The 15,979-nt window shown below is 48.7% G+C and overlaps 4 protein-coding genes across 4 annotated transcripts; all 4 read right to left on the bottom strand.

The window, feature by feature from the left end:
• Positions 1-88: 88 nt before the first annotated feature.
• ENH_00081570 (SAG family member) lies at positions 89-5,913 on the bottom strand (the record flags this gene model as incomplete). Its single annotated transcript, XM_013583325.1, has 4 exons — positions 89-149; positions 4,852-5,243; positions 5,372-5,538; positions 5,643-5,913. The coding sequence occupies 4 exons, from the start codon at positions 5,911-5,913 to the stop codon at positions 89-91; spliced, it is 891 nt and encodes a 296-aa protein (XP_013438779.1).
• Positions 5,914-6,869: 956 nt separating this feature from the next.
• Positions 6,870-8,030, bottom strand: ENH_00081580 (SAG family member; the record flags this gene model as incomplete). Its single annotated transcript, XM_013583326.1, has 4 exons — positions 6,870-6,996; positions 7,142-7,533; positions 7,662-7,828; positions 7,943-8,030. 4 exons carry the CDS (start codon positions 8,028-8,030, stop codon positions 6,870-6,872), a joined length of 774 nt encoding a protein of 257 aa, XP_013438780.1.
• A 1,429-nt stretch (positions 8,031-9,459) lies between these two features.
• ENH_00081590 (SAG family member) lies at positions 9,460-10,622 on the bottom strand (the record flags this gene model as incomplete). The annotated part of the gene is made up of 4 exons (XM_013583327.1): positions 9,460-9,586; positions 9,727-10,118; positions 10,247-10,413; positions 10,535-10,622. 4 exons carry the CDS (start codon positions 10,620-10,622, stop codon positions 9,460-9,462), a joined length of 774 nt encoding a protein of 257 aa, XP_013438781.1.
• Positions 10,623-13,465: 2,843 nt separating this feature from the next.
• On the bottom strand, positions 13,466-14,639 carry ENH_00081600 (SAG family member; the record flags this gene model as incomplete). Its single annotated transcript, XM_013583328.1, has 4 exons — positions 13,466-13,592; positions 13,729-14,135; positions 14,264-14,430; positions 14,552-14,639. 4 exons carry the CDS (start codon positions 14,637-14,639, stop codon positions 13,466-13,468), a joined length of 789 nt encoding a protein of 262 aa, XP_013438782.1.
• Positions 14,640-15,979: the final 1,340 nt, after the last annotated feature.

Genomic DNA, 15,979 nt, shown 5'->3' on the forward strand with positions numbered 1-15,979 from the left:
GGCAGCTTAAAAAAGACCGTACGCAAACAGCATCGTGATGAACCCAACTGCCAATGATGGCCTGAACGGGGAAACCCCGTTGCCCTCCTCAGTACCAACTATAGCATGAACAATCTTCTGCCACTCCTCTCCCCTGAAAATCCAAACAGAGCACAGTACATTGATAAATTATCTGCATGGGAGCAAATGCTGCATATGCACATATGCGCGTCACACTTATGCTAAGTTGCTGATGCACTTTGCGTCCTATACAGCCAAATCCGTGGACTTGGGGTGTAGTCCCACTTGAATGGCCCCGCCCCAGTAGTCAGCGCCTTCGGATTCGTCAAGCATATAACGGCAGTAGTTGTTTGAGTTCCATCGGCCCTTCGTTGCCTTTCGAGAAGGCGGGGGAAGCAAACCCGCTTGCTGTTGTGCAGGTGACAAAGGCACAGCTGGCTACGGGGCTCGTTTTAGGGTTGGAGATGGCAACAAAGGAAACGGCCCGTTCGGTGTAGACATCAGGGTCATTCAAAGCTGTGTACGTTGGAGGTAACTTGCCATTGAAGAGCGAAAACCGTCCTTCCAATACTGCACTGCCGCTTTGCAGTCCTTCTTGCCGGGATAGTACGCGAATGTTCCTTCTAACTGCTCGGCTTCAGTGCTATCGCCTCCTTTCTTCACATAATATAATGCAAAACAAGACAAGCCTGGCATCTCTTGCTACATGCGCCGTCATCTACAACACGTTGATTGCCTAAATAAACCGCCGACTGCAATGCGCTTGTAAAGAGACTAACCGTTGTTATTATTGTGCATATTTCGTTCCATAAGTTGGTAGCGTTTGCAGCTTTCTGCAAAGCGGAGCTTTGTGGCAGTTTTTGCTTATCATTAGAAGCCTCCTCAAAACTGGGCGAATCCAGCTGCTCTCCTGGCCTCATTCATGTCGGCCAAGCAATCAAGCGTCTCTAAAAGGAAGTTCCAACACTCTCAGGAATATTTTGAATAAAGGGAGCCCTCTATTTTGAAATAGGATGTGTGTTGCCCCTGAAACAACGAAAAGACAGGAGTAAATTGCATACCTGCTGTTCCAGTTGTGCTGGCATTTGCTACCTCGTGTCCATAGAAAACGGACACAACTGCGAGCGCACTACGAACGAAATGAAGCATCATTGACCACTAAAATGATAACATATAAAGGGAGGGTAAAAGAAATATCCTCTGGAGGAGTTGGTGAGCACTCCTCGCTTGTCGATGAATGGGCGGAGGGCACCTGGGGGCTGAGTCCTCGCGGCTGCGTTTCCCGACTGCAAATTTTCCCCTTCATACGCTTTTTCATGACAATAGAAGCTATGCAACAATATAATTGTTTTGTTAGTAACTGTGCTGCACATGGTTTCGCCCCTCGTGACCTATGCCGTGTGGCGTCAAGGTTCTGTTGATCTGGGTCACCCCATTGCCACATAGATCTACAGCGACTACTGCACAGCCAGACCACAGAGCATCTTCTTAAAAGCCCTGACTATACCGACCTGCAGTAAATTGCGTGTGTTTTTGCATTGACGTACCAGAGAGCAACAGACGCCGCATAGCACGAGTGTACGTCTGGAGTGCGTTACACGCCGGCGGGTGAAACTGACGCAAGCGTGAATGCCCACTAAAACATTTACTTTGCACATTCTCCTTTCGAGACAAACTATAAACAATGGCTTAGCGGGAAAACAAGCCCAAGTTCGAATTGTTTCCGGTTAAGCGACGTCGGCAGCCCATAGACGCTTAATGCTCAAGAAAACCAGGACAGGATACTTCTCTGCACGAGTAAACTTCAAGTGTCTTCAAAATGTTCGAATTAAACTCTTCCTTGGCAATAAGGAAGCAGAGGCATGCAGCGACACAAGGCTCCTCCTTCAAAGCTACCTCGGGAAGTGTCCTAGATTGATGAGGCTCAGCCTAGCCAGAGAAGCGGCCACGGTATACACGAGCGGCACGTCACCAATATCGCTAGACAGAGCTAAACATAGGCAAGGTATCGGCAGCAATCCCGAATATACGTAGCACTAGAGTCCATAAATACGTCTGGAGAATATTGAAAATGGAACCTAGCAGCAAATGGCGTGCACCGCCAGCACCTGCTCGTGGCACCACTCTGCATGGACTAAAAATTGTCCATCTTCTGCACTCCTCAATGAAAACGATAAAACACCAAGAGAAACATCTCGTTCCCTTGCGCTGGAATATTAGTTCGGTGAGAAGACCAAGAATAAGCCTGCGCACTGCCCGTGCCCGCATCCTGGACACAATCTGAGAGCTTAAAAAAGAGTGTAAGCGAAAAGCATCATTATAAACCCCATTGTAAGGGACGGCCTAACCGGGGAAGCCCCGGTGCCCTCCTCAGTACCAACTATTGCATGAACAATCTTCTGCCATTCATCTTCCCTGCAAGCCCAACCATAGCACAATACACACGATCACTCAGCTCCATGAAAACAAGTGCTACATATAAAAGTCACACTCGCGCTAAGTTTCCGATGCGCTTTGGGCCTTATGAAGCCACGCCGGTGGTCTGGGGGTGTATTCTCACTTGAATGGCGCCGCATCAGTAGTCAGCGCCTTAGGATTCGTCAAGCAGATGATGGCAGTAGAAGGCTCCTCTTCACCTTGAAGCCTCCTTAATGACCGCCCTTCGTCGCTTCTTGACAGGGCTGACGCAGCAAACCCGCTTGCTGTTGTGCAGGTGACAAAGGCACAGCTGGCTACAGGGCTCGTTTTGGGGTTGTACAGGGCAACAAAGGAGACGGCCCTGTTGTTATAGACTTCAGACTGGTTCGAAGCTGTGTACGTTGGGGGCAGCGTGTTATTGAAGAGCGAAAAACCTTCCTTCCAATACTGCACTGCCGCTTTGCAGTCCTTGCTGCCGGCATAGTACGCGAAGGTTCCCTCTAATTTTTTTGCTTCAGCGCTGTCTTCTTCTTCCTTCACATAACAGAATACAAAACAAGACAAACGTGCCATCTCTTGCTACATGCGCCGTCGTCTTGAAGACGCTGACTGGCTAAATATACTCCCAACAGAGGTGCGCTTGTGAAGAGACTAACCGCTGTTATTATTTTGCAGATTTCGTTCCATAAAGTTGTGGCGTTCGCGGTTTCTTTCAGAGTGGGGCTCGGCGGCAGCTTTTGCTTTTCACTAGATGGCTCCCCAAACTTGGCGAATCCAGCGGCTGTCCTGGCCTCGTTCATGTCGGCCAAACAATCAAGCGCCTCTGAAGAGAAGCTACAACACACACAGGAATATTTTGAATAAAAGGAGCCCTCTATTTTGAAATAGGAAGTGTGTTGACCCTGGAACAACGAAAAGACAGGAGTAAATTGCATACCTGCTGTTCCAGTTGTGCTGGCACTTGCTGCCTCGTGTCCATAGAAAACGGACACAACTGCGAGCGCAATACGAACGAAATGAAGCATCGTTGACCGCTGAAATAATATCATACAAAGGGAGTGTTAAAGAAACATCTTCTGGAGGCGTTGGTGAGCCCTGTTCCCTTGTCGACTAAAGGGTCTAGGGCACCTGGGGGCTGAGTCCTCGCTGCTGCGTTTCCTGACTGCAAACTTTCCCCTTCATACGTTTTTTCAGGACCGTGCAAACTGAGTAACAATATAAATTGTTTCGTTAGTAGCTGTGCTGCACATGGTTTTGCCCTCGTGATCTACGCCGCCTGCCGTACAAGGTTCTGTTGATCTGGGTCACCGCTTCACCCCTAAAGATCTACTGCGGCCATAACGCGGCCAAAGCACAAAAAACTTTCCTAAGAAACCTAGCTATGCTGGCCTTCAGTAAAGTTTTTGCTTCCTTGGATTGACGTACCGGAGAGTAACAGACGCCACACAGCACGGGTGTATGTATGTCTCGAGCGCGTTAGACAATGGCGGGTCAAATTGATGCATGCGCAGATGTTCCCCAAAACGTTTAGTTTACGCATTTTATCTTTTCGAGACACTACGAAGAGTAAAGCGGTGGGGGAATAGACCCATGCTCGAATTTTTTCCGGCTAAGCGACGGCGTCGGCAGCCCGTGGACGCTCAATGCGTGAGGAATCCAGGAAGGGAAACTTATCTAAACGAGTAGATTCAGAATTTCTTCAAGACATCCCTATTAAACGCTTCCATAACAATCAGAACACAGAGACAGGGAACGTTACAAGCCATTCGCTTAAAGTGACCATGGGAAGTGACCCGGTGCGAGGAGACGGGACCTGGCGAAACAAGCAGCCACGATATACGCCACCAGTACATCACCAGTATCGCTAGACGCACCTAAACACAGGCTATGTATCGGCAACAATTTCGAGGATACTTGGGACTAGAGGCCACAAACAAGTCCCCAGAATAGCGAAAGTGGAACATGATAGCTCATGGCGTGCATCTTCAGCACCTGCTCGTGGCATATCTCTGCAGGATCTAAAAAGCGTTTATCTTCTGCGCTCCTCAAAACAGGTAATAAAAGACCTGAAATCGCCTTGCTGCTGCTCGCTGGATTATTACTTCGATGAGATAGCCAACAGCATTCCCGTCCGTCACTGCACAGAAGCTAGAAACCTAAAAGAGACCGTACGCAAAAAGCATCATGATAAACCCAACTGCCAATGATGGCCTAACGGGAGGAACTCCATTGCCCTCCTCAGTACCAACTATAGCATCAACAATCTTCTGCCACTCATCTTCCCTGAAAATCCAGACACAGCACAGGGCCTTGATCAATTAGTTGCATGGGAGCAAGCGCTGCATGTGCACATTACACTTATGCTACGTTTCCGATGCACATTGGATCTTAAGCAGCCAAATCCGTGGCTTTGGCTTTGATGCGTTTTCTCACTGGAATGGCGCCGCTCCAGCAGTTAGCGCCTTCGGATTCGTCAAGCATATAACGGCAGTAGCAGTTGTTTCTAATTCCTGGAGTCTCCTTAACGTCCGCCCTTCGTGGCTTTTTGATAGGTCTGCAGCAGCGAACGCGCCTCCTTCTGTACAGGTGACAAAGGCGCAGCTGGCTACGGGGCTCGCCTTGGGGTTATAGAGGGCGACAAAGGACACAGCCTGGTCGGTGTATATTGGGGGGTCATTCAATGCTGTGAATGTTGGGGGCAGTTCGTTTTTGAAGAGCGAAAACCCGTCTTTCCAGTACTGCACTGCCGCTTTGCAGTCTTTTTTGCCGGAGTAGTACGCGAAGGTTCCCTCTAACTGGTTGGCTTGAGTGGTAGCACCATCATCCTTCACATAACAGAATAAAAAGCAAGACAAACCTGGCATCTCACCCTGATGCCCCATAGCCTGCAAGACATTGTTTTCACAATGTGTCCCAGAACTCGTGACTACAGTGTGCCGATCACGGGACTTACCCCTGCTATTTTTTTACAGATCTCGGTCCACAAAGTTGAAGCTGTTATCGCTCTTCCAGAACCAGGGTGTTCCGGAAGCACTTGTGTTTCTTCAGATGCCTGCGTAAACTCAGGCAGTCCTGCAGCTTTCCTCTCCTCATTCATCTCCTTGAAGCAATCAATCGTTTCTGAGGAGAAACTTCAATATACACAAACTACAACTGCAATGCAAAATATTACAGCGTTGTAGGTTCAACAGCGCTTTTGGGGAAGGAGAGAGCAATATGCTTGCCTGCTGTTCCCGTTGTGCTAGCGCTTGCTGTCTTGTGTCCACAGAGCACAGGCACGAGAACAAGTGGAAAAAAAACGGCACGAACCATCTTCGGTACAAAAAGTGCTATAGTAAAAAGGAAAGAAGGAATTAGAAAGGGGTTGGTGAACTTTATATCTGTCTGGACACTGGGACGAATGGCCACGAGGGGGACATCTGTGGGCCGGGTTCGAGCGGCTGGGTTTGTTGCTGATATCTTTATTTTCTTATCCAAATCCGTTTTTGAAACCATTCATGTTAAACAAAAAATTGTAGACAAATTCTAGAAGCAGTGCTAGGGGCGGATTTCTGCCCTTCGTGATCTCCACCACGTGCGTTGCAGGTTCTGCAGTTCTGCGGTGCCGCATCACCCACTAAAGAATATGATCTACGCCACCCAGTGCATGTACAACGAACAGAAACCTTTTTTTCTTGAAACGTGACTCACAGATATCTCTTGAATTGCTTGTTCACCTGTTCGAATTTCTTTATCAGAGAACAAGAGCCATCGCAAGTCACGAATTTGTCCCTCCATTGCACTACACTCCAAATTCGTCGTGAAACAAGTATTGATCAACCAACATCTGAAAACACGTTCCATTGTTTAAGAGAACGAAAAATAGGAGAACAAGAGATGAAAAGACTACTGATCGGTCTTTTCCCCTTCAAATCGGCATTGCAGCACCTTGGCGCCTCGCGGCGGGACGCAGCCGAGACAGGATATTACTACTCGGCATTAGGCTCATAATACCTGTAATTCGTTTCGTTTGTGCTTTTCTCTAACCAATTAAGAAGCAAAAATGTATCATGACAGAAGGCTGCCCTTGTGAAGTGACCCGGCCTGAGGATGTCCAACCTTCCCTGACAGGGAGCCACGGTATAGGCCACCACTAGATCACCGGCACGACTACACACAATAGGATTTAGGCAGGGTCTTGAAGCAAGATAAAAACATGTTAGCCCTAATAGGCATGCGTAAGTCTGGAAGGCATGAAAAGTGGAACCTGGCAGACATTGTGCGCATCGCGAGCACATGCTCGCGGCACCCCGATAAAGTGGGTATAAAAAGGTTCCTTTCCATCGCTCTTCAATACGAACGATAAAACATTAGGAGGGCTTTACTGAAGTTCGCACGCTGGATTATTTTTTGGATAAAATGGGCATTGACATGTCCATTCAGTGCCCTTGCACTGCACAGAGGCCTGCAGCTTAGAAAAGACTGGAGGCAAAAAGCATCATTATGAACCCAACTGCCAATGACGGCCTGACTGGCGAAAATCCATTGGCCTCGTCAGTACCAACTATAGCTTGAACAATCTTCTGCCACTCCTCTTCCCTGCAAACCCAGCCGCAGCAGCATACATAGGATAACTTAGCACCATGCGGAAAACTTTTACGTATGATAGAGACAGTAAGAAAAAACTGCCGATGCAAATTGGGTCCTATGAAGCCAAGCCCGCGGCCTTGGGGTGTGTCCCCACTTGAATGGAGGTTCTTCATCGTTCAGGGCCTTTGGGTTCGTTAAGCAGATAACGGCAGTAGAAGGTTTCTCCCCATCTGCAAGTCTCCTTAATGTTGGCCCGCTGTGCCTTTTTGAGAGTTCTGCGGCAGCAATCTCGTTTGCTGTTGTGCAGGTGACAAAGGCACAGCTGGCTACAGGATTTGTCTTGGGGTTATAAAGGGCGACGAAGGAAACAGCTTTGTCGGTGTACACCGCAGGGGTGTCTGACACTGTGTACGTTGGGGGCAATTTGTTTTCGAAGAGCGAAAACCCGTCCTTCCAGTACTGCACTGCCGCTGTGCAGTCATTCTCGCCAGGGTAGTACGCGAAGGTTCCTTTCAACTTTTTGGCTTCAGTCCCTTCGGTATCAGTCTTCACATAGTAGCATAAAAATCAAAGCAAACGTCGCATATCTTCATACCCGCGCCGTGGCCTGCAAGACATTTTCAGGCTAAGTGTACCCGAACTGGCGACAGCAATGCGCTCATGGCACGGCTTACGCCTGCAATTTTTTTGCAGATTTCCGTCCACAAGTCAGCAGCAGTTATGGTAGTTTTGCCGGCAGCATGTTTCGGCAGCACTTGATCTTGTTCAGTCGCCACCTTAAATTCAGCGAGTCCCGCGGCTGTCCTCGCCTCATTCATCGCGGCTAAACAATCAACCGTTTCTGAGAGAGAAATCCAACAAAAAAAAGGAACGCCGTGAAAGAAAAAAAAACTTCAGCTTGATACATAAGAAATGTTGGGTCAAGTTGAGGAAAAGACAGCAGCAGTTCGCTTACCTGCTGTTCCAGTTATTGAAGCACTTACTGCCTTGTGTCCACATAACACAGCCACAACCGCGAGGGCAATAAAAGTGAGACGAATCATGTTCGATCAAAAACAAATAGTAGTCAAAAACAGGGTCAAGGAAACAAATTATGCAAGGAATTGGTGAACGTTGTTTCCTTCTCGTCAAAGGTGCAAGCAGGAGATATCTATGGGCTGCATTGGAGCGACCGGGCTTGTTGGTAACATCCTCTTCCTTTCTTCATCTCCACTTTCAGACCCATTCACGCCAAGCGGAAAGTATATCTTGTTTTTTCGGCAACTGTGCTCTTCATGGCTTTAGCTTGCGTGATCTCCACCGCGTGCCTTAAAGGTTCTGTTGATCTGGGTCACTGCATGATCGCAAGGATCTGCAGCACCGAGAATACGTCCAAAGCACAAAACAGTTTTCCGCTGAAACCTCTGCCTATTCTGTGCAGCTGCAAATTGTGTGCTTATTTCTGTTGACGCACTAGAGAGCACTCCCCAGCAGCACGCGTGCTCGTCAATAGCACGTTACAACGCCGGCCTGTTACGTTCGTGCATGCGCAAATGTTAGCAAAGATATTTCTAGAAACATGTTCATACCTCTAACAAGACAATAAAAATTGCCGTGAGACGAGAAGAAATTATCATTTGATTGTTCCCCAGTAGGTGGCACTGCTGCTGGTGCTGCGGTTCACCTGCTGCTGCTGCTGCTGCTGCTTCTTCATCTGCCGCACTGCTACTGCTGCTGCTCTTCTTCACCTGCTGCTGCTGCGGTTCACGTGCCGCTGCTGCTGCTGCCGCCTCACCTGCCGCCCCGCCGCTGCTGCTGCTGCTGTTGCTGCTGCAGGTCGTACCCGCTGCAGCTGTGGGCTTGCTGCACTGCAGCAGCAGGGGCCTCGGTAGCAGCAGCAGCAGACCGCGGGTTGGGGGTGGCCCCCGTGGTGGAGCTGAGGGGCCCCTGGCGACGACCCGTCGAACCTCAAAATGTGAGGAAATTGAAACAGAGTATTTCTCTGCACGAGTGCATTCAAAGTGTCTTCAATGCGCTCCAATTAAACGCTTTCTTGAGAATAGGGTACAAATGCATGCCATAGGTTACGCCTGCCGCTTCAAAGTAGCCTCGTGAAGTGACCTAGTGTGGGGAGGATCAACCTGGCCACACAAGCAGCCACGGCGGACACCACCGGTACACCATCGATATCTCTAGGCGCGCCTTCAGATAGGCACAGCATCGGCAGCGAGCCTCGAGATACTTAGGGCAAGCAGGCATAAGTAAGTCTTGAGAATGTCAAAAATGGATCCTGATAGCGCCTGGCGTGCATCGCCAGCACCTGCTCGTATCACCCCTCTGCAGAGGCTAAAAATCGTTTTTCTTCCGCACTTTTCATTATGGAGGATAAAACGCCAAAAGAAACTCTTGGTCTCACGCGTTTGGCTAATTATTCAGTGAGACGCCCGATGACAAATCTGTCCAGTGCCCGCATACTGCACAGAGGCTAGGAGGTTAAAAAAACCCGTAGGCAAAAAGCATCATTATGAGCCCAACTGCCAATGACGGCCTGACTGGCGAAGCCCCGTTGCTCTCCTCAGTACCAACTATAGCTTGAACAATCTTCTGCCACGCCTCTTCCCTGCAAATCCAGATACCATAATTCACTTATCACTTAGCTCTGTGAGAAAATACTACGTACAAAAGACACAGTCCTGCTTTGATTCTGATGAGCTTTGGGTCCTACGCAGCCAAGTCCTTGGCTTTGGGCTATGCTCCTACTTGAATGGCGGTTCTTCCGCGGTCAGTGCCTCAGGATTCGTCAAGCATATAACGGCTGTAGTAGTATCCCCTTCTTCTTGAAGTCTCCTTATTGACCGGCCTTCGTGGCTTTTCGGCAGGCCTGGGGCAGTAAACTCGGCTGCTGTTGTGCACGTGACGAAGGCGCAGCTGGAAACAGGACTCGCCTGAGGATTATATAAAGCGACAAAGGAAACGGCTTGGTCGGTGTACACTTTCGGGTCATTCAAAGCTTTGAACGTTGGGGGAAGCTGATTATTGAAGAGCGAAAACCCGTCCTTCCAGTACTGCACTGCTGCTTTGCAGTCCTTCTCGCCGCGGTAGTACGCGAAGGTTCCCGTTAACTGCTTGGCCTGGGCGCTGTCGTTTTGTTCCTTCAAGTAATAGAATGAAAAGCAAGACAAAGCCAGAATCCCTTCCTACATGTGTTATAGTCTGCAAGACTTTGCTTGGCGAAGTGTCCCAGGACTCGCGATAGCAGTGCGCCAATGACGCGGCTTACCCCTACTATTATTTGGCAGATTTCGTTCCACAAAGTAGCAGCTGTTATATCTTTAACAGCAGCAGGGTGTTTCGGCAGCACTTGTGCTGTTTCAGTTGCCTCCTTAAGCGCCGTGAGTCCCGCAGCTGCCCTCTCCACGTTCATCTCATTTAAGCAATTGAGCGTTTCTGAACAGAAACCACAACATACACAAACAAAATTGCTGGAAAAAGGTATATAATATACGACATCGCAAAGACGTTGCAAATTGAAGAGTCGTTTTGGGAAGGAGAAGAGCAATATGCCTACCTGCGGTTCCTGTTGTGCCAGCACTAGCTGTCTTGTGTCCATAAAAAACAGGCACGAGAACCAGTGGAATAAAAATAAGACGATGCATTTTCCTAAATGATTGTAAAACACAAAAAAAGATCGAGGAATGACATCTGATGAGGGCTGGTGGACGTTATTTCCCCCTGGGCACTGGACAAATGATCGGGATGGGGACATCTGTGGGCCAGGTTCAGGCTGTTGGGTTTGTTGTTGATGTTTTGTTTTCTCCTTCATCTCCTTTTATGAGATCATTCATGCTAAACAAAGAAATCTGGACAAATTCTAGCAACAGCGCGAGAAACGAATTTCTACCTTTCGCACCACGTGCGTTGCAGGTTCTCCAGGTTGTGCAGTTCTGCGCTGCTGGTTCACGCGTTAAAGATAAGGACCTACGCCACCCAGCACATTCCCAACGAGCAAGTAGTTCGGGATGTAGCTGAGTTGATAAACAACTCAGCTACATCTTCGAACTGCTTGTGTGCCCATTCCTATTACTGCATCGCAGAACAAATAACGTCGTAACGCACGATTTTTCTCAACACTGCGTCGCACTTCAAGCGGTCAAAACTCATGCCGAAACAAGTGTTCACCGAACAATATCTAGAAGCATGTTTCTCTGTTGAAGAAAATGAGATATAGTAAAGCGACAGATGAAGAAACTGTTGATCACGCCTTTCCGCTTGAAATTGGTGTTGCAGTACACTACAACCGTGGTGCCTCGCTGTGAGACGCACCCGAGACAGGATAATTCTCCACGGCATTACGCTCAAATGACTATAATGAATTCCACTTGTGCACTATCTTGACCAGTAAGGACTCAAAAGCTTGCCATGAAACTGGCCTTCCCATTTGAAGTGACCCGGTCTGAGAATGTTCAACCTGTGCAAACCGGCATCCACGGTGTACACAACCACTAGATCTTCGGCATGCCTACACGCTAGGAAGTGGGCAGAGTGTTGAAGTTGGACTGAAAATAGTTGGCTCTAGTACGCATACGTACGGCTGGAGAACATCAAAAATGAAACCTGGCAACACATAGCGTGCATCGCCAGCACCTGCTCGCTACGCCCTTACACAGGGGCTATCAAGAGGTTCATCGTCATCACTCTTCAAGACAAACGATAAAACATTAGGAGACATTATTTGGTTCCCCGCGCTGGATTTTTTTTTTGGAAACAAGCATTGGCATGCCCATTCATTGCCCGCACTCTGCACAGATGCTGACAGCTTAAAAAAGACCATAGGCAAAAAGTATCATTATGAACCCAACTGCCAGTGACTGCCTGACTGGCGAAACCCCGTTGCCCTCCTCAGTACCGACTATGGCTTGAACAATCTTCCGCCACTCATCTTCCCTGCAAATCCATACACAGCACTTGCATTGACCATGTACCTCCATGACACAGTCATGCAATGTTTTCTATTCACTTTGGGTCGTACGCAGCCAAGTCCGTGGCCTTGGGGCGTGCTCCTACTTGAGTGGCGCTTGTTCAGCGGTGCAGTCAGTCCCGCAGCTGTCCTCTCCTCATTCATCTCGCTTAAACAATTAATCGTTTCTGAGGAGAAACGTCAACATACGAAAACAAAATTGTGAGAGAAGGCTGCAGCTAAAATACGAATTGCCAAAAGCGTTGTAGGTTCAGCAGCGCCTTTGAGGAAGATGCGAGCAATATGCTTACCTGCTGTTCCCGTGGTGCCAGCACATTCTGTCTTGTGTCCATAGAACACAGGCACGACGAGTGGGATAAAAACGAGACGAAACATCATTGGTACAAAAAATGTTACAGCGAAAAAAGAAAAACGAATGATGTTTGAAGCGGATCCATGAACGTTACTTCCCTCTGGGCACTGGGCGGATGGTCGGGATGGGGACAGCTGTGGGCAGCGTTCGAGCGGCTGGGTTTGTTGTTGGTGTCTTCATTTTCCTCTTTATCTCCATTTTTGAGATCATTCATGCTAAACGAGAAATTGCGGACAAATTCTAGCAACAGTGCTAGGGGCGGGTTTCTGCCTTTCGTGATTTCCACCGCGTGCGTTGCAGGTTCTGCAGGCTCCGCAGTTCTGCAGTAACGCATCACTGGCTCAAGATAAACACTTACGGCAGCCAGTCCATGCTCAACGCACAGAAACTGTTTTTCTTGAAATGCAACTCACTAATGTCTCTAGAGTTGCTGGCGTGCATGTTCCTATTACTTTATCAGAGAACAAAAGCCATTGCAACGCACGAATTTTTCTAAACACTGTGCTGCACTCCAAGTCATCGAAATTCATCCCTGAACAAGTGTTCATCAAACACTATCTGAAAAGCTGTTTCTTTGTCTACGAAAACGAGAAATGGTAAAGCAAGATATCAGGAAAATATTGATCGGACCTTTCCTCTCCAAATGGGGATTGTAACACCATGGCGCCTTGCTGCGGGACACCGCCAAGATAGGATACTTCTTCACAGCACTACGCTCAAAATGCCTAAAATAATTTTCATTTGTTTATTTTTCCTGGCCAATAAGGAAGGAAAAGCCTGCCATAAAACAAGCCTGCCCATTTGAAGTGACCCGGTCTGAGGATGTTCACCTTGTCCTAGCAGGCAGCCACGGTATAGACTAGCACTAGATCACCGACACAGCTACACACACTAGGACGTAGGCAGAGTGCTGAAGCTAGACCGAAAATAGTTAGCCCTTCTAGGCATGTATATGTCTGGAAAATATCAAAAATGGAACTTGGCAACACATGGCGAGCATCGCCAGCACATGCTCGTGATACCCCTGTGCAGAGGCTCTAAAAAACTTCATCTTCATCACCCTTCAATGCGAACGATTAAAAAGTGAAACAGATGCCTTGGTTTTCTTTGAATAAAAAAGGCATTGACATGCCCATTCAGCGCCCCCTCACTGCACAGAGGCTGACAGCTTAAAAAAGCCCATGGGCAAAAAGCATCATTATGAACCCAACTGCCAATGACGGCCTGACTGGCGAAACCCCGTTGCTCTCCTCAGTACCAACTATAGCTTGAACAATCTTCTGCCACACCTCTTCCCTGCAAATTCAGACGCCACAATGCATTGCTTAGCTCTACGTGAAAAAATACTACGTACAAAAGACAGTCCTGCTATGATTCGGATGCACTTTGGGTCCTATGCAGCCAAGTCCTTGGCTTTGGGCTGTGCCCCTACTTGAATGGCTGTTGTCCCTTCGAGAGTGCCACCGGGTTCGTCAAGCAGATAACGGCAGTAGTAGTAGTAGAGGAAGGAATATCCTCTTCACCTTGAAGCCTCCTTGTTGGGCGCCTTCCGTGCATTTCTAACATGTCTGGGGCAGTAGGCTCGGCTGCTGTTGCGCAGGTGACAAAGGCACAGCTGGCTACGGGACTCGCCTGAGGGTTATAGAGGGCGACAAAGGAAACAGCCTTGTCGCTATAGACTTCAGGATTGCCCGGAGCTGTGTACGTTGGAGGGAGCTCGTTTTTGAAGAGAGAAAACCCGTCCTTCCAGTACTGCACTGCTGCTTTGCAGTTATTCTCGCCGCGGTAGTACGCGAAGGTTCCCTTTAATTTCTTGGCTTCTTCGCTTTCCTCTGCTTCCTTCACATAATATAATGAAAAGCCAAACGAACGCAACATCTCTTTCTACCTGCACCGTAGTCTGCAAGATTTTGGCTGGCTAAGTGTCCCAAAACTCGCGATAGCAGTACGCCCACAAGGCGGCTTACCTTTGTTATTATTTGGCAGATTTGGTTCCACAAAGTAGCAGCTGTTATCGTTCTTCCAGCACCATCGTGTTTCGGCAGCACTTGTGCTCCATCAGTTGCCCCCTCAAACGCAGGGAGTCCCGCAGCCGCCCTTTCCTCATTCATCTCGTTTAAGCAATTGATCGTTTCTGAGGATAAACGTCAACATATACAAACAAAATTATGAGAAAAAAGGCAGCTAAAATACGAAATACCAAGCCTATTTTGGGTTCAACTGCGTTTTGGGGAAGATGAGAGCAATATCCCTACGTGCTGTTCCCGTTGTGTCGGCACTTGCTGTCTTGTGTCCATAGAACACAGGCACGAGAACAAGTGGAATAAAAATGAGACGAACCATCTTCGGTACAAAGGATTATAGAGAAAAACAGAACAAGGAATAATATCTGAAAGGGGTTGTTGACCCGTTATATCCCGCTGGACACTGGACGAATGGTCGGGATGGGGACATCTGTGGGCCGGGTTCGAGCGGCTGGGATCGTTGCTTGTGGCATTATTTTCTCCTTCACCTCCATTTTTGAGTGCATTCATCTTAAACTAAAAATTGTGAATAAATTCTAGTAAGAGCGCTAGGGGCAGATTTCTGCCTTTCAAGATCTCTATCACGTGCGCTGCAGGTTCTGCAGTTCTGTTGTAGCGAACAGCTGTCTACACTGTTACTACGTAATGTCCCTTGGCAAGTCCGACTCGGCGGTCACTCGGCACAGTCGGTCAAAGGTACCTGACTATAGTCAACAACTATGGAATACCTTGATTAACCTCGTACAATTGAGTTCATATTATTATGAACCCTTATGCCCTAAGATATTTAATATTATTCATGCTTTTCGCGTTAGTAAGTCTCGGGTGTAGCGACGAAGGTCAATTGTAGTGCCCGGCACTACAACTTCCCCCCTGCTAACGAGCCGAAACCGCTTGGCTGTTTTATTTATTATTATTTTTTTTTTGATCCCGGCCTTTCTTCTGCACATTCTCTCCGTTCATCCCGCTTCACGACAACCTCGGGACGTCCCGCACGTCAGGGATGTATGCCCTTGGCTAACACGTCAAGCCGGTCGACCTTCTTTGACTAGGAATTAGGTCTGTCTTCTCGGGTCTCGGCAGGTGCGGAGGCGGAATCATTCTCCGACCACTCTTACTCCTTACCCAGCCCCTCAACTCGTAGAGGTCGGTGTCGTCGGCGTCCTATAGTCCCCCAGCAGTCGTCCAGCCCCCCCTTAGCCTGATGCTGGTTCGATAGTCCCTAGAACGCGAACAGCTGGTAGAGTCTTGGATTGTAGGGTGCTCCAGCACCCGTTCCCCCCCTTTCCGGACGAGAACGGGCGGCGAACGTGTGAAAGTAGGAAGGACGAGAGCAGCGGGAAGAGAAGAAGAAGAAGTATATCGTCGTCAGGATGGAAGGCGTCTGCGCTGGCGGCGTCGCCAAGCCCGAAGTAAGGCGGGACACCCTGCCAAATGGTGTGCGGGTTCCCATGTGGCCCGTTCCTCGGGGGCGCCCCTCCACTTAACAAGATATTGTGCCTCCTCTCCAGTCCCTCTTTGGTCCATGATATAGTCGACAAGATACTGGTCCGTAGGGTTGCCGGCGTCGTCGCGTGTTGGAGGCCAGCCCACTGGAGCTTCGCGTGGAACCAAAGCGGGATCACGGGGTTGATGGGGAACCAATTGTGAAACATGGAA

The sequence above is a fragment of the Eimeria necatrix genome, genomic scaffold (assembly GCF_000499385.1).
Source record: "Eimeria necatrix Houghton genomic scaffold, Enh_scaff897, whole genome shotgun sequence".
Taxonomy (NCBI): Eukaryota; Apicomplexa; class Conoidasida; order Eucoccidiorida; family Eimeriidae; genus Eimeria; species Eimeria necatrix.